This window comes from Aotus nancymaae, unplaced genomic scaffold, assembly GCF_030222135.1.
Source record: "Aotus nancymaae isolate 86718 unplaced genomic scaffold, 86718_ANA_hifiasm-v0.15.2.pri h1tg000003l, whole genome shotgun sequence".
Lineage (NCBI taxonomy): Eukaryota > Metazoa > Chordata > Mammalia > Primates > Aotidae > Aotus > Aotus nancymaae.
This window is the reverse complement of record NW_026988414.1, coordinates 52,349,350-52,367,261: the sequence shown is the minus strand read 5'-3', so window position 1 is coordinate 52,367,261 and position 17,912 is coordinate 52,349,350. Positions and strand designations below refer to the sequence as shown.

Sequence of the window (17,912 nt, the reverse complement as noted above, 5' to 3'; positions counted from 1 at the left end):
AGAATGTCTTCGGCAGGAGTCAGGTAGCTTACTTCCTGCAGGGATCTCAGATGATCTAGTCCCTGTCCTTTATTCATCTGATGAGAAAACTGGGCTCTAGAAGAGGGAGCTGTCATGCTCACATTTCCGGCATGGCTGGGGCCTCAATCCAGAAGTCTGGCCTCTCCCTCTCCTCAGTGCTGAAATCCATGGCTGGTTTCCACACAAACACTCCAGCTTATTTTTTTATGATTAGGTTAGTTCCTTAAGAAAACCTGAGGCTGAGCATTGTGGTTCACACCTTTATTCCTAGCGCTTTGGGAGGTCAAGGCGGATGAATCGCTTGAATCCAGGAGTTCTGGCAGCATGGCGAAAGCTCATCTCTACAAAAAAAATACAAAAATTAGCTGGTTGTGTAATGCACACCTGTCATCCCAGCTACTTGGGAAGGTGAGGTGGGAAGATCACCTGAGCCCGGGAGTTGGAGGCTGCAGTAAACCGAGATCGCGCCACTCCACTCCAGCCTGGGAAACAGGGTCTCAAAGAAAACCTGGCTATCTGCTGTCCACAGATACTGTGAAAGACAGTGAGTGGAAGTGGCCATGACTTATCTATTGCATAACCTCTCAGAGCATGCTGTCAGGGGTAAATAGTTGCACACAGAGGGTGGGCTGGAGTAGTGGTGGGTACTTTCAATAAGGAGAAACAGCAGTGGTAACACAAGTTGTCCATTTGTAAATAATAGTGAGAGAATAAAGATTTCACTAGAGTTCAAGAAGAAATGACAGCTTGGTGACAGGTTCTCACATACTTAACAAGGTTATTATCTGTGGAGTCTAAGGTCTGCAGAGAGGGTCTGGCTTGGTTATTTTGGCCAAAAAAGGTAGTGTATGGTTTCTCTGAGTCTGCCTTGAAAAGCCCCATAGTCCTGGATAAAAGGGAGAGTTTGTTTTTACTTTTAATCCAGTCCCATTGGAGCTGTTATTCTATGTAGTGAGTGCTAAAGTCTTTTTCAGAAATGAACTGTTGATCTTCAACTGCAATGTCTAGCTGATTAGCCCAGCTGGCCCATCTGACAAACTTTATTCCTTGGAATACTCTTAAACCACAAAATTTTCTCTGGCAAAGCAGAGCACATAAGGTCTCAGAGAATAAGTTCACTGCCTACCTTTGTTGAGTGTAGGTCCAAATAATTTAGCAAAAAACGTTTCTTCCCCTCTGTTCTTATTTTTTAAATTATTATTATGATGATTATTGAGACAGTCTTGGTCTGTCCTAGGCTGCTGTGGTGCTATCTTAGCTCACTGCCACCTCCACCTCCCGGGATCAAGTGATTCTCCCAGCTCAGCCTCCCAAAGTGCTGGGATTACGGGCGTGAAGCACCATGCCTGGACTTCTCCTCTGTTCTTATGTACTACTTATATTCTGATGCTTATCTTACTCCTGGGTTTAAAAGACTGAACTATTACATAGTGATAAATATCCTCTTAAGTCTTCATAATAAGGCAACAGGTCTAACTATTCAGTTCATAGGAAACTAATAATCATAGAAAAAGTTGGAGGAATTGACAATGTTAAATCAGGAGAAGACGGGGAGAGGGATCTAGAACCTTCTTAATGGGTCTTAGGGGTAGCACATCACTACTACAACTTCAGATGCTACTGGCTACCATTACTTATTTGCTATGTGTTGAAGCTCTGCTGGGTACTCTATACTCACCCTAGACAGTGGGTGCTATTTATTATACCCATTTGATAAAGGTAGAAATTGGGGCCTAGAGAGTTTATGTTACTCACTGTGGTCAAGAGCATAGCACAGCTGAAGTCAGAACTTGGTCCATTTGACTCTACCAAGAGAGTTGTCTTGAAGATATAAATGCCACTGTAACTAACTTAGATTTATCTATTTGGCATAGAATAGATATTTATTATTTAGTCATTCCTTAACTTAAAACCCTGTGTTGGCACCATTTTATCTTTAAAATAAAACTCATAACGTTTGATATGAAAAAAGTTTACTTAAAGTAGTTTTTAAAAATGCTGTTTATTTCGGCTGGGGGTGGTGGCTCACGCCTGTAATCCCAGCACTTTCGGAGGTCATGGCTGGCAGATCAAGAGGTCAGGAGATTGAGATCATCCTGGCCAACATGGTGAAACCATGTCTCTACTAAGAAGACAAAAATTAGCTGGGCATGGTGGCACGCGCCTGTAGTCGCAGCTACTCGGGAGACTGAGGCAGGAGAATCGCTTGAACCCAGGAGGCGGAGGGTGCAGTGAGCCGAGATTGCATCACTGCATTCTAGCCTGGCAACAGAGCAGGACTCTGTCTCAAAAAAAAAAAAAAAAAAAAAAAAAAGGCTGTTTATTGTAAAAGTAATATGATCATGGCAAAAAATTTTGAGTATCTAAGTTATAAAGTGAAAAATACCATTCTGCATCTTTCTAGATATTTTCTAGGCATGTAAAAAGCACATATATCTGTGTCTGCATATAAAATATGCATGTATAAGGCTGGGCATGGTGGCTCACGCCTGTAATCCCAGCGCTTTGGGAGGCTGAGGCGGGCCAGGAGGATAGGGTGGTGGTTTTTGCAAGAAGGCTTCTGAATAGGGTTGGCCAAACTCATCCTGGGTTTTTGCCTGAGACTTTTCTGATTTTAATACTGAAAGTCCCATGCCCTGGAAGCCTTCTCAGTCCCAGGCAAACCAGGACAGTTGGTCATCCCAGGGGCAGAAGTTAAACAATGGAATGGGTAGTTAGGAATCAGCACACAATTAAGATGCACAGGCAATCCACTCAGCCAGTGTAAAAGTCCTTATCTGTTTATGAACCTGGTGTCCAGAATAAGTATAGCCTGTTGTTTTGTCTTTATTTACCCTCTGACTGGAAAGTGCATATTCAGATGTATCAGGATGAGACAGCAGTATGTTCATGAGATTATTTTGTAGCAAATGTTTTGTGGAAATTTATAGAATGAGGAACTTTCTAAGGAAATAATTAATACATTTTTAAAAACCGTGGGCTAGGCGCAGTGGCTCACGCCTCTAATCCTAGTACCTTGGGAGGCTGAGTCTGGCAGATCACTTGAGACCAGGCTGAGCCACATGGTGAAACCCTGTCGCTACAAAAAGTGCAAAAATTAGCTGGACATGATGGCACATGCCTATGGTCTCAGTTACTCAGGAGGCTTAGATCGAGGCTGCAGTGAGCTGTGAGTGTGCTATAATCTAACAATAGGCTTTAAAATATATCCCTTGACTGAACTATACTACAATTTCTGTGACCCATAAAATTTTGAGAGGAAGTTTATTTCTCAGTAGAGATGGAGCCATGAGTCCATTTTTAAACCATGACTGATTTGCTTTTTTACATTTCTTTTGGTGTTCCTTCATCTTTTTGTCTTGGGGACAGTCTCCTACTAATTTGTTCTTTTCCTTTCTGTATATTGATGTCTTTAAAAGGTACAGTGGGGGCCAGCCAGCCTTGGTAGATGGCGTAGGCAGAAGCAATAATGTAATTTCAGTATTATTTGGGGGCATATGGCAAAATAGTGCTCCTAAGTGGTGCTTCTAATATGCACATTTAAAGAAAATGTTTGGGCCAGGTGCAGTGACTCATGCCTGTAATCCCAGCACTTTGAGAGGCCAAGATGGGCTGATCACTTGACGTCAGGAGTTTGAGACCAGCCTGGCCAACGTGGTGAAACCCCATCTCTACTAAAAAAATACAAAAAAGTAGATGGGCCTGGTGGCATTCGCCTATAGTTCCAGCTACTTAAGGGGAGGCTGAATCAGGAGAATTGCTTGAACCTGGGAGGCAGATGTTGCAGTTAGCCAAGATTGTGCCACTGCACTCCAGCCTGGGCGACAGAGTGAGACTCCATCTAAAAAAAAAAATAATAATAATAATAATAAATTTTTTAAAAAAGAAAATGTTTGACATATCATAATTTTGCTGTAGGTATTATATATGACTTTATGCCTTTGTAAATAATATATAAATACATTTAAAAGTGATTAGTGTATGCATTGCTGGTGGAAATATAACCCAAGAAAGTGTTAGGGGACAGCTTGGCAGTAGATAGTTGCACTTAGTAGAAGCAAGTTAGATCGAGAGGACTCAAGGCACTAAAGATCCTTTGTGGTAAAAATCACAATGTATTGTATTTCTCAACATTATAATTGGGACTGTAAATTGATGCTCCTTCCACTGGAAAACGGCTAAACTGCTGCCATCTGCCTCACTTACAGGAAGTGAGCTAAATCTATATTATCTATGATGAAAAGGTTCGCAGGGCATATTGTTGAAGGAGAAAAGGAAGCTGTACAATGGGAATGTTACAATATGTGACATATATGTACCTATTCATGTAAATGTGAAGAAAATGAGAACAGTGGTTATCACTGGGGAAGAAGCTAGAAAGGAAACTTTATTCCTTTTTTACAAGAATACATTCATGTATATGAAGAAAGAAAGATCAGGTTTTAAGTTATCTAGGGTATAACAATTCTATTTTTCTTCTCCTCTTTCTTCACTTACTTGACCCCCCTTCATCTCCTGCCTCTCCCCATTCATCTCCTTTTCTTCCTTTTATTTCTATGTTTAACAAGAGGAAAGCCATGTTTACGTTAAAGCCAAGAAACTGGTCATATGTGCACAGTGTGTGATGCACAGTGGTGATGCGATTCACAATTTTTAGATGCTAATGGAGGAGTTAAGCCAAGGAGGTCAGAATGTGGTTGGACGGATTGGGGTTGAAAATCAGCTGGGGGCAGTGGAAGGAGCCCAGCGCTGTGGAAATTGGCTCTCTGACTTTAGCCAGCCTTGGAGCTTTTCAGTGCTGTCAGCTATATCCCTTTGTAAAGCAAGGGATAGTTTTTATTTTATTTTATTTTATTGAGACAGAGTTTCACTCTTGTCGCCCAGGCTGGAGTGCAGTGGTGCGATCTCAGCTCACTGCACCTCTGCCTCCCCGGTTCAAGTGATTTTCCTGCCTCAGCCTTTCCAGTAGCTGGGATTACAGGTGCCCAACTAATTTTTTTTTGTATTTTTAGTAGAGACAGGGTTTCACCATGTTGGCCAGGGTGGTCTCGAACTTCTGACCTCAGGTGATCCACCCACCTCAGCCTCCCAAAGTGCTGGGATTACAGGCATGAGCCACCGTGCCTGGACTAAGGGATGGTTTTTAAGATCCTTCTTAAAATGATCCTTATTAAAAAGTCCCTCATAAGGATCTTTGATTCTTTAAATGATTCCAGAAAGTTAAGTCAAATTGTCTCAGTTTGCAGATGACATGATTGTATATTTAGAAAACCCCATCATCTCAGCCTAAAAACTCCTTAAGCTGATAAGCAACTTCAGCAAAGTCTCAGGGTACAAAATCAGTGTGCAAAGATCACAAGCATTCCTATACACCAGTAATAGACAGAGAGCCAAATCATGAATGAACTCCCATTCACAATTGCTACAAAGAGAATAAAATACCTGGGAATACAATTTACAAGGGATGTGAAGGACCTCTTCAAAGAGAACTACAAACCACTGCTAAAGGAAGTAAGAGAGGACACAAAAAGATGGAAAAACATTCATGGATAGGAAGAATCAATATTGTGAAAATGGCCATACTGCCCAAAGTAATTTATAGATTCAGTGCTATCCCCATGAAGCTACCATTGACTTTCTTCACAGAATTAGAAAAAACTACTTTAAATTTCATATGGAACCGAAAAAGAGCTCGTATAGCCAAAACAATCCTAAGCAAAAAGAGCAAAGCTGGAGGCATCACACTACTTGATTTCAAACTATACTACAAGGCTACAGTAATCAAAATAGCACAATACTGGCACCAAAACAGATATGTAGACCAATGAAACAGAACAGAGCCCTCAGAAATAATGCCACACGTCTACAACCATCTGATCTTTGAAAAACCTGACAAAAATAAGCAATGAGGAAAGGATTCCCTATTTACTAAGTGGTGTTGGGAAAACTGGCCAGCCATATACAGTAAACTGATACCAGACCCCTTCCTTACACTTTACACAAAAATTATCTCAAGATGGATTAAAGACTTAAGTGTGTGGCTGGGCACAGTGGCTCACGCTTGTAATCCCAGCACTTTGGGAGACTGAGGCAGGTGGATCATGAGGTCAAGAGATCAAGATCATCCTGGCCAACATGGGGAGACCCCATCTCTACTAAAAATACAAAAAAAATTAGCAGGGTGTGGTGACACACACTTGTAGTCCTAGCTACTCAGGTGGCTGAGGCTGGAGAATCGCTTGAGCCTGGGAGGTGGAGTGTGCAGTGAGGAGTGATCACACCACTGCATTCCAGCCTGGTGACAGAGCAAGACTCCATCTCAAAAAAAAAAAAAAAAAAAAAAAGACTTAAATGTAAGACCTAAAGCCATAAAACCCTAGAAGAAAACCTACACAATACCATTCAGGACATAGACCTGGGCAAAGACCTCATGACTAAAACACCAAAAGCAATGGCAACAAAAGCCAAAATTGACAAATGAGATCTAATTAAACTAAAGAGCTTCTGCACAACAAAAGAAACTGTCATCAGAGTGAACAGGTAACCTATAGAATGGGAGAAAACTTTTGCAATCTGTCCATCTAACAAAGGGCTAATATCCGGAATCTACAAGGAACTTAAACAAATTTACAAGAAAAAAACAACCCCATCAGAAAGTGGGTGAAGGATATGAACAGACACTTCTCAAAAGAAGATATTTATGCAGCCAACAAACATATGGAAAAAAGCTCATCATCACTGTCATTAGAGAAATGCAAATCAAAACAACAATGAGACACCATCTCACGCCAGTTAGAATGGCAATCATTAAAAAGTCAAGAGACAACAGATACTGGAGAGGATGTGGAGAAATAGGAACACTTTTACACTTTTGGGAGTGTAAATTAGTTAAACCATTGTGGAAGACTGTATGCTGATTCCTCAAGGATCTAGAACCAGAAATACCATTTGACCCAGCAATCCCATTACAAACCCAAAGGATTGTAAATCACTCTATTATAAAGACACATGCACCTGTATGTTTATTGCAGCACTGTTCACAATAGCAAAGACTTGGAACCAACCTAAATGCCCATCAGTGATAGACTGGATAAAGAAAATGTGGCACATATACAGCATGGAATGCTATGCAGCCATAAAAAGGGATGAGTCCCTGTCCTTTGCAGGGAAATGAATGAAGCTGGAAACCATCATTCTCAGTAAGCTAACACAGGAACAGAAAACCAAACACTGCATGTTCTCACTCATAGGTGGGAGTTGAGCAAGGAGAACACATGGACACAGGGAGGGGAACATCACCCACTGGGACCTGAAGGGGATGGGGGGCCAGGGGAGGGATAGCATTAGGAGAAATACCTAATGTAGATGATGGGTTGATGGGTGCAGCAAACCACTATGGCACATGTATACCTGTGTAACAAACCTGCATGTTCTGCACATGTATCCCAGAACGTAAAGTGTAATTAAAAAAAAAGTTAAGGGCTTTGATCATAACAATGAACAAAAGCCTACTACTGGCCAGGCTCGGTGGCTTATGCCTGTAATTGGCCGAGGAGAATGGATCACCTGAGGTCAGCAGTTCCAGACAAGCCTTACCAACATGGTGAAACCCCATCTTTACTAAAAAAATAGAAAAAATTAGCTGGACCTGGTGGTGCATGCCTGTAGTCACAGCTACTTGGGAGGCTGAGGCAGGAGAATTGCTTGAACCCGGGAGGTGGAGGTTGTAGTTAGCCAAGATTGTGCCATTGCACTCCAGTCTGAGCAACAAGAGCAAAACTCTGTCTCAAAAAAAAAAAAACCCCAAACACCTACTGCTTATACAGTACTTAGACACTTATCCTGATTCTTCTTTCGTACCTGCTTCTTGATAAATGAAAACTGACCATATTTCTTTTCTTTTTCATTAATCTAGGAAAAATTGGCCACATTTATCAGATTGGAGACTATATACCACCTGTGACATCTCAGACAATTTTTCCGTATTCTTACCCAAGGTCATAGGACTCCTATGTGGGAAAGAGAGAAAGATCTTCAACAAAGTGAACCAACTAAAGGCTGAGTGTGGTGGCTCACACCTGTAATTCCGGCACTTTTAGAGGCTGAGGCGGGTGGATCACTTGAGGTCAGGAGTTAAAGACCAGCCTGGCCAATGTGGTGAAACCTCGTCTCTACTAAAAATACAAAAATTAGCTGGTTTTGGTGGGTGCCTGTAATCCAAGCTAATCATGAGACCGAGGCAGGAGAATCACTTGAACCTGGGAGGCAGAGGTTACAGTGAGCCGAGATTGTGCCACTGCACTCCAGCCTGGGCAAGTGACAGAGTGAGACTCTGTCTCAAAGCAAAACAAAACAAAAACAAAGTGAACCAGCTAGAAAAAGGTACCCCTTTCTCCATAATGATACAGCCTCACTTAGGTGTTTTAGACCTGGATTTTAACCAAAGGCAATAGCTCTGCTCCCATTCTGCCCCTGACCAAGGATCTTGTGCTCCTCCTTTGACTTGCATTTCTCTCCCACCCATCTTTCTCCCCTTTCTAAAAAGAGTGTCATGCTTAGCTCCTCTCCTCCCCAGATGGTGGCAGAGGCAGGCGTTGGTCCCTGAAGTTGCCAGCCCTTACTTGCCTTATGCCTCAAGCTCTGAGCTTTGCTGAAGCAAACATTCTATTTAGTTGTGTACCAGTGTGATTTCTTATGTCTGGGAAAGCTCTTCAGCCCTGCCCGCTTCAGTTCAGTTCAGGTGCCCACCATCATGGTTTTTTGAGACATCCTCTAAGTGACCATTCTGTATTGTCCAACTTGAGTGACCATTCTTTTCTTCTGAAAGCCCTGTGCCCTTCGCTTTGCAGGCTTCATCTTCCCTATCCACCTATTTCTGAATGTGGTTTTTGTTTGTGTTTAGTCCGGGACCCCTCCTACCCCATCCCCATGGGTGTTACTCGTGTAGACTTAGCCATCATCTTCACATTCGACATACTTCCTCTGTGTGCTCAGTCCTCCTCTCACTCCACAATCAGAGATGAGACTTAAAAGCTGAATGTTTCTACCACTTCATATTTTCTAAAATGGCCTTAATTTAAAAACAAAAAAGAGAATATAACAAGTGTTGGCAAGGATGTGAGAAATTGGAACACTGTTCATTGCTGATGGGAATATAACAACACTGCTGTGGAAAAAGTTTGGTGGTTCCTCAAAACGTTAAAATGGAATTAGTACACCAGCCAGTGCCTGAGTCCGTTCATGCTACTATAAGAAAAGACCTTAGACTGGGTATTTTATAATAACGGAAATTCATTTCTTACAGTTATAGAGGCTGGAAAATCCAAGGTCGAGGTGCCAGCAGGTTTGGGATCTGGTGAGGGCTCCCTGCTTCAAAGACGGAGTACATGCTACACCCTCACACTGTGGGAAGGGTGAACACCTCCCTCACACCTCTGTTATGATAGCGCTCATCCAATTTAACGCCTCCAAAGGCCCCACCTCTTAATATAGTCGTGTGTTGGGGATATATTCTGAGAAATGTATAGGGCCGGGTGTGGTGGCTCACGCCTATATCTCTGCGCTTTGGGAGGCGGAGATGGATGGATCACGAGGTCAGGAGATCGAGACCATCCTGGCCAACATGGTGAAACCCTGTCTCTACTAAAATATAAAAAATTAGCCGGGTATAGTGGTATGCGCCTGTAGTCCCAGCTACTGGGGAGGCTGAGGCAGGGGAATCGCTTGAACCTGAGAGGTGGAGGTTGTAGTGATCCGAGATTGTGCCACTGCACTTCAGTCTGGTGGCAGAGCAAGACTCTGACTCAAAAAAAAAAAAAAAAAGAAATGTATTGTCAGAAGATTTTGTCATTCTACAACATTATAGACCATACTTACACAAACCTAGATAGTATAGCTTTGTATACACCCAGGCCGTATGGTATGGCCTATTGCTCATAGGATATAAACCTGTACAACATGTTACTGTACTGGACACTGTAGGCACCTGTAACACAACAGTAAATATTTGTATCTAAGCATATCTACACTTGGAAAAGTATCAGGAAAAATATGGCATAAAAGCTCCATTATAATATGGGTCCACTGTCATATATGTGGCTCTTCGTTGACTGAAATGTTATTATATGGCAAATTCTGATACTATCACATTGATGATTAAGTTTTAACGTATAAATTTTGTGTGTGTGGGTGGGACACATTTAGGCCATAGTACCCAGCAACCATTAATGTATGAGTGGATAAACAAAATGTAGTATATCCTTACAATGGAATGTTATTCAGCCATAAAAAAGAATAAGGTACTAGTATATGCTGTAGTATGGATGAAACTTAAAGACATTACGGTAAGTGAAAAAATAAGCTAGATACAAAAGATCATATATTGTATGATTCCACTTACGTGACATATTTAGAATAGGTAAAATCACAGAGACAAAAGGCAGATTGGTGGTTGCCAGGGGCCGAGGGAGGGAGAAATGAGGAGTGACTACTTAATGAGAATAGCGTTTCTTTTCAGGGTGATGAATACATTTTTGGAACTAGATAGAGGTGATGGTTGCCCATTATGAATGTACTAAATGCCACTGAACTGTATACTTTAAAACAGTTTTATGGTATGTGAATTTTACCTCAATTTTAAAAAGTTCAGAAAAAAAAAGCTATGAGTCTGTGAAACAAACAACCCCAAAATTAGCCAAACAAAAAGTGAGTTAAAGTAATTCGGGGTGAGGTTCTAGGGTTATGCTATCCAATATGACAGTCACTAGCCACATGTAGCTGGCTGTTGAACACAGGAAATGTGCCTAGCCCAAACTGAGGCTTGTTGGGAGCATGAAATTTACACTGTTCTTCAAGTCCTTGGTGTGAACGAAAGAATGTAAAGTAGGCTAGGCACAGTGACTCATGCCTATAATCCCAGCACTTTGGGAGTCTGAGGCAGGAGGATTGCTTGAGGCCAGGAGTGCACAGCATGGTGGTGCATGCCTATAATCCTAGCTATTCAAGAGGCTGAGGCTGGAGGCTCCCTTAAGCCTGGGAGTTAGAGGCTGCAGGGAGCTGATCCCACCACTGTACTCTGGCCTACTTGACAGAGTAAGACCCAGTCTCTCAGAAAAAAAAAAGCAAACTATTTCATTAATGATATTTAATAGTGATTACATGTTCAAATGACAATATTTTGAATACGTTGCATTAAATAAGATAGATAATTAAAAATTTAAAAAAGTTGAATGCCCATGGAGACATAACACGGAGGTTTAAATCCACACCAAAGTCTACGAGATAAAATGGTACCATTTTAAAGCTGGGAAGAAACTTTCAAATATGATCTTTACCTAAAAATAGGTTTTGATTAGGATGAGAAAGCTGTCAAAGGACACCTAAGGGAGATACTAGAAAGAGTCCTCTTTTCCTGTAGGCCCAGGGGAAAAGGCTGGCCTGGCTGGGGAGGATGATTGGGAGCTGGACAATGTCTACTCTTTTTTATGCCTTCATTAAACATTTTTTTTTTTAAACCATTGTTTAATACAGACCTTATGGCTGGGCGCAGTGGCTCACGCCTATAATGCCAGCACCTTGGGAGGCCGAGGCGGGTGGATCACGAGGTCAAAAGATCGAGACCATACTGGTCAGCATGGTGAAACCCCGTATCTACTAAAAGTACAAAAAAATTAGCTGGGCGTGGTGGCGCACTCCTGTAGTCCCAGCTACTCAGGAGGCTGAGGCAGGAGAATTGCTTGAACCCAGGAGGCGGAGGTTGCGGTGAGCCGAGATCGTGCCATTGCACTCCAGCCTGGGTAACAAGAGCGAAACTCCGTCTCAAAAAAAAGAGAAAAAAAATACAGACCTTATTTTTAAAAAGGTAAATGCAGGTGGGCGTGGTGGCTCACGCCTGTAATCCCAGCACTTTGGGAGGCTGAGGAGTGGCTCACCTGAGGTCAGGAGTTAGAGACCAGCCTGGCCAACATGGTTGTTAGTAGAAACCCAGTCTCTACTAAAAATACAAAAATTAGCTGGGCGTGGTGGTGAGTGCCTGTAGTCCCAGCTACTCAGGAGACTGAGGCAGGAGAATCTCTTGAACCTGGGAGGCAGAGGTTGCAGCGTGAGGGACTGCGCCATTGAACTGCAGCCTGGGCAACAAGAAAGAAACTCTGTCTCAAAAATAAATAAATAAATAAATAAATAAGTAAGTAAGTAAGTAAGTAAGTAAATGCAGCCAGGCATGGTGGCATGCCCCTAGTCCTACCTACTTGGGAGGCTCTGATGGGAGGATCACTTCAGCCCAGCCTGGACAACATAGCTAGACCATGTCTCTTAAAAAAAGATAATGAAGGCCCGCACCATGGCTCACACCTGTAATCCCAGCACTTTGGGAGGCTAAGGAAGGCGGATCACCAGGTCAAGAGATCGAGACCATCCTGACCAACATGGTGAAACTGCATCTCTTCCAAAAATACAAAAATTAGTTGGGCTTGATGGCACATGACAGTCCCAGCTACTCAGGAAGCTGAGGCAGGTGAATCACTTGAACCCAGGAGGTGGAGGTTGCAGTGAGCTGAGATCACGCCACTGCACTCTAGCCTGGCGACAGAGCAAGACTCTGTCTCAAAAAAACAAAAAATTATGAAAAAAGTAAGTGCAAGTAAATTAGAATGCTTCGTAATTAAACTTGCAATTATTGGTTCTTTGAATCAAGAGAGGAGCTTGGGCAGCTTTCATAGACTGCAGTGTTTTTATAGCTGCTCCTATGATCAAAGAAGCAGGAGGGAGCTCCTTAAATGGTCATTTAACAATTTTAAATTTTCCTGATTCTACATCCGTTGTCAAAAAAAAGTGTAAGAGACTGGGTGTGGTGGCTCACACTTGTAATCCCAGCACTTTGAGGGGCTGAGGTGGGTGGATCACTTGAGGTCAGGAGTTTGAGACCAGCCTGGCCAACATGGGGAAATCCCATCTCTACTAAAAATGCAAAAATTAGCCAGGTGTGGTGGTGAGTGCCTGTAATCCCAGCTCCTCGGGAGGCTGAGGCAGGAGAATTGCTTGAACTCAGGAGGTGGAGGTTGCAGTGAGCTGACATTGCACCACTGCACGTCAGCCTTCCAGCCTGGGTGACAGAGCGAGACCCATCTCAAAGAACAAAGAAAGAAAGAAAGAAAAATGCAAGAACTGAAACAAGATGTATGGCCACGTTTATCCCAATTTGAAAGGACATACCTGAAAGAGGCCACTTTATTTTTTTGCCCTTTTTACTTTATACTCATCTTTGTGTTTTACATTTTTTCCTGCAGATCAGCAATGTCTTGTTTTTCATTTTACCGCCCATCTGCATGTGCTTGTTTCGTCAGTATGCAACATGCTTCAACAGCGGCATCTACTTAATATGGACTCTTTTAGTTGTAGTGGGTAAGTAGAGTAGTTTCGGAACATGGACTGAATGGGAGGAAAAGGAATTCCACACATTTCCGGTCCCCTTTGAACATAATGTTTTGTAAACTAAAGTCACTCTGAGGTCTTAGCAAACTTTTTTTCTGCTTGCTTGCTGGCAAAAGGACTCTTAAATTCAGGCTTGATAACAAGGTTGGCATTACTATTACTTGCCTGCATTTGAGTCTTCATTTGTGTAGTTGCTATTGGGGCAATGCCAGTGCAGTTTTCTGAGAGCGGCTGAAGAAAGTCGTGAAACAATTGAACTCTGGGGAGGCTGGTTTCTAATGGACTAAAATTGAAGAAAAAAATGTAGATGTTTGATCCCTCATTGTTTTGTGAAATACTTGTGTCATTTCCATTTCCTCCCACAGGCAGGTTGGGAATTCTTTACACTGAGGGAAAGTTGACTTTTATTTACTGCCACTTCCCATAAAGGCTCTGTGATGAAGACAGAATGTGTTTAAGTGTGGAACTGTTGAAGTTCTGATGTGCTGATATTTGGGCCCTGGTTGAAATCCTCTTTCTAGACTTGAGGCTTGCATGCCTGGGTGGTGTGAGTTTCTTTCTTCAGTTTCTTTTTTCCGAGAGAGAGAGTGATCTGGTGACTGTGATAGCTGTTGGTGAAAGGACTGTCCTTAAGCAGTGTATTGAATTTGTGTCTCTTCTGTGGTGACCTTTTTATATTGGTTGTAATTGATTCTAGGAATTGGATCTGTCTACTTCCATGCAACCCTTAGTTTCCTGGGTCAGATGCTTGATGAACTTGCAATCCTTTGGGTTCTGATGTGTGCTTTGGCCATGTGGTTCCCCAGAAGGTATCTGCCAAAGATCTTTCGGAATGACCGGTAAGCTTGCACTAAACATTTTTGCATTTGCCACTAGGTGTGGTACCCCATATAACAATGTATATATGAAGAAAAATAGCACATGATTGAGTTCAGCCTAGTGATGAGCTTACCATATACTTGTTCGCTATCTACTGATTGTTTTTATGATCTGACAATATAAATAAACTGGCAGATTAAAGAGGGAATTTTAATGCTTGGGGAAGAACTGATATAACATCGGGGACAGAGAGTCAAATAGTGTCCTTGTTTGATATGAGCAAGAATGGAAAGACTTTCAATCAGGGCAACATACTGAATGGTGATTTGATACTCTTTGATTTTCTGCTACAACATTTCCTTGAGACAAATCCAACTCCACCAGTTTTATACATCTGAAGTAGACTCCAGACTGATAAACTGGTTCTTGGAGCTATAGATACTGTATTTTTCAAGTTGCTTCTTTTTTTTGCTTCCGATGAGAGCTGTGTACCTGTGTGCACTCACATGCGCGTGCACGCGTGCATGCATGCACACACACACACACACACACTCTTATATACTGTATATATGTTCAAACTGGAAACCCAGAATTTCAGGAAGGATGCATTTTAATAGCCATTGTGTTAGGGTTATACAGTTATCCATCCAGTGAATATTTTTGAACATTTACATTTTACTATGCATTTTTCTAGGCACTGGAATATCATGGTAAACAAAACAGCAGAGTGTTCCTCTAGTGAGCTTACATTGAAGTTGGGGAGATTACAAATCAACAAACAAACAAGTAAATAATATAATGTTAGAATATGTTGGGTACTGTGATGAAAAGTGAAGCTGATAAGGGTTTAGTGGTGACTTAGGGTGCTGATTTAGAGTTTGGTCAGAGAAAGTCTTTCTGAGGTGTGTGAAGTTTGTTACTATCTAAAGGCACAGAGAAGATTCAGCCCAATAAAGATGAGAAATGTTCCGAGAACACATTACCCACATTCTCTGTAGGACACTGTTTTGTCAAAATATGTATTGTTATGGCTAAATAGTCTAAAACTATGGATTCAATGAAGCAAATAGTCTAAAACTGTGGATTCAATGAAGAAACGCTCCCAGAACATATTACCCACATTCTCTGTAGGACACTGTTTTGTCAAAATATGTATTATTATGGCTAAATAGTCTAAAACTATAGATTTAATGAAGCAAATGTGCCCATGGAAGAGTTATACCAGGAAAAGAAAATAATTCATTATAGTTTAACTGGCACTTTGAAAAGGGACAGGAGCTGTGCAGCTGCTGAGGACTACGGCTGCTATCTGTGGATGCAAATGGAGAAGCATCTATGAAAAATGCTGGCTGCAAGGGGCACATTATATAATTGTGTGTATGATATCCTAATTTTAGAATGAATGAACTAAACTCTTTCTCAGTATGTTTTTGTATTAGCACAAAACTGCCTGGGAGGTGAGGACACCTAATTAGAGCCATTGGCTATTCTTGGGAATTACAGCAGAGAGGGACAGCCGCTTTTACCTTTCATCTGAACTGGTTGATTTTTTTTTCCTTCCTCTCTCTTCCTTCCTTCCTTCCTTCCCTCCCCCTTTCTTTCTTTATCTTTTTTTCTTTTTTTCTTTCTTTCTTTTTCCCTCCCTCCCTCCCTCCCTTCCTTCCTTCCTTCTTTTTTTGTCTCATTCTGTGTTCAGGCTAGTGTGCAGTGGAGTGATCTTGGCTCAATGCAGCCTCAACCTCCCCAGGCTCAGGTGGTTCCCCCTACCTCAGCCTCCCCAGGAACTGGGACTACAGGTGCATGCCACCACGTCTGCCTAATTTTTGTATTTTTGATACAGAAGAGGTCTTGTTATGTTACCCAGGTTGGTCTTGAACTCCTGGGCTCAAGCAGTCCGCCCATTTCAGTTTCCCAAAGTACTGGGGCTACAGATGTGAACCACTGCACCTGGCCTAATTTTTTTTTTTTTTTTTTTTTAATAGAGATAGGGTCTTGTCATGTTGCCAAGGCTGGTCTCAAACTTCTGGGCTCAAGTAGTCTTCCTATTTGGCCTCCCAAAATGCTGGGATTATAGGCGTGAGCCTCTGCGCTTGGCCATGGCCTAATTTTTAATACTAAATATTTATTTTAAAATGAGATAGGGAGAAAACATGCTTTGATTGGATTAGCTGTACAATCTCATCCTGAGAAGCAGGATTTGAATTGAATAGTATTATCTCTGAGTATCCATTGGCGGATAGAAGCACCCTCAAGAAGGTTACTTATCAGAAAATGAGAATGTGAGAGAGTAAAATGGGTGGTGGGGCAGGGAGGAGGAGGAGAGAGATTGAGAGAAAGAGAGCAAGGGAGTGAGAGACAGAGAAAGAGCTGTTTACAAGTAGAAGTTCCTCGTCTTAGATGAAAAGTGGTTCTCCATCTTGGTGAGGCCTTCTAATCGGCAGGGAAAATATGCTTTCAAACGTGGCCAGGTTGGTTTATGCGGTCTCCAGTTTCCAGTCCGGTTCAGTTTCCTTGTTCAACTTTAGGAGAAGCCTTTGGAGGCAAGGAAGGGGTTAAGGATGCAGGTGGAGGTAGAGGGCACCAGGTAGGGTCATGAGGTGATTCTGCATATAGGCACCTTTTGACTCTGCCTGAAAAACAAGCCATTTACCTTTTGGCTTTTCCCCGTTTTGTAACATACCCACCAGTCACAACTATCCTTTCTCTAAACCTGGTGTACATTAGATTGAGAGCTGAGGAACCACTTTGCTCATAAATGTTACCTTTCAAGTCCCGAAATCTGAGTAAGATATTAAAGAAATAGGAATAAAGGTTTTGTGTTTGTGACATTCTGGAGGCCTGGGTTGAAATTCCAAGGGACGGTTTTTAATACATTCATTATAGAAAACCTTGTTTTATTTTCTTTTCTTGGTTCCTGGAGGTAGGGGGCATGCTGTTTGAGCAGGAAAGAAGAAAATAGGGTGATGACATTGGTAGTTAAAGCATATCAGCTTACTTATTCTCTCTCTCTCTCTCTCTCTCTTTATCTTGTTGCCCAGGCTGGAGTGCAATGGCATGATCTTGGCTCACTGCAACCTCCACCTCCCAGGTTCAAGCAATTCTCCTGCCTCAGCCTCTCGAGTAGCTGGGACTACAGCTGTACGCCATCACGGCCAGCTAATTTTTGCATTTTTAGTACAGACATGGTTTCACCATGCTGGCCAGGATGGCCTCCATCTCTTGACCTTGTGATCCACCCACCTCAGCCTCCCAAAGTGCTGGGATTACAGGCGTGAGCCACCGCACCTGGCAAGGCTTGCCAACTTTAATAATTAAAACAGAGCCAGGTGTGGTGGTGCATGCCTGTAGTCCCAGCCACTCAGGAAACTGAGCCCAGGAGTTTGAGCCCAACCTGGGCAACACAGTGAAACCCTATTAAAAAATAGAAAAAAAAAAAAAAAAGGAAAACATATTGTGAGGCAGAGTTGTCTGTGACTGTTTGGGACTTTTTCATCACCAGCAGCCTGCATCATTTCTCTGGGGAAGATATGAAAATATAGCCACTCTGTCCTCATTTGGAGGCAGTGGGTACCATATGTACATATATCCCTGGCTTTGGAAACAATCTGGGTTTGAATCCTAGCTTTACAATTTGCAAACTG

The 17,912-nt window shown here is 42.2% G+C and overlaps 1 protein-coding gene across 5 annotated transcripts in view; it reads left to right on the top strand.

Moving 5' to 3' along the window:
* LOC105715605 (alkaline ceramidase 2) overlaps positions 1–17,912 on the top strand; it is a 74,146-nt gene that overhangs the window by 30,301 nt on the left and 25,933 nt on the right. For 3 of the 5 annotated variants that reach the window (XM_064381189.1, XM_021675329.2, XM_021675326.2), the window contains exons 2-3: positions 13,308–13,422; positions 14,150–14,291. In XM_064381189.1, coding sequence (XP_064237259.1) covers positions 13,347–13,422; positions 14,150–14,291 — 218 coding nt within the window. In that variant the 5' untranslated portion in view covers positions 13,308–13,346. Of the gene's footprint in view, positions 1–537; positions 566–5,026; positions 11,648–13,307; positions 13,423–14,149; positions 14,292–17,912 lie in introns of those variants that run through there. The other 2 variants (XM_021675331.2, XM_064381176.1) reach the window with 2 other exon arrangements.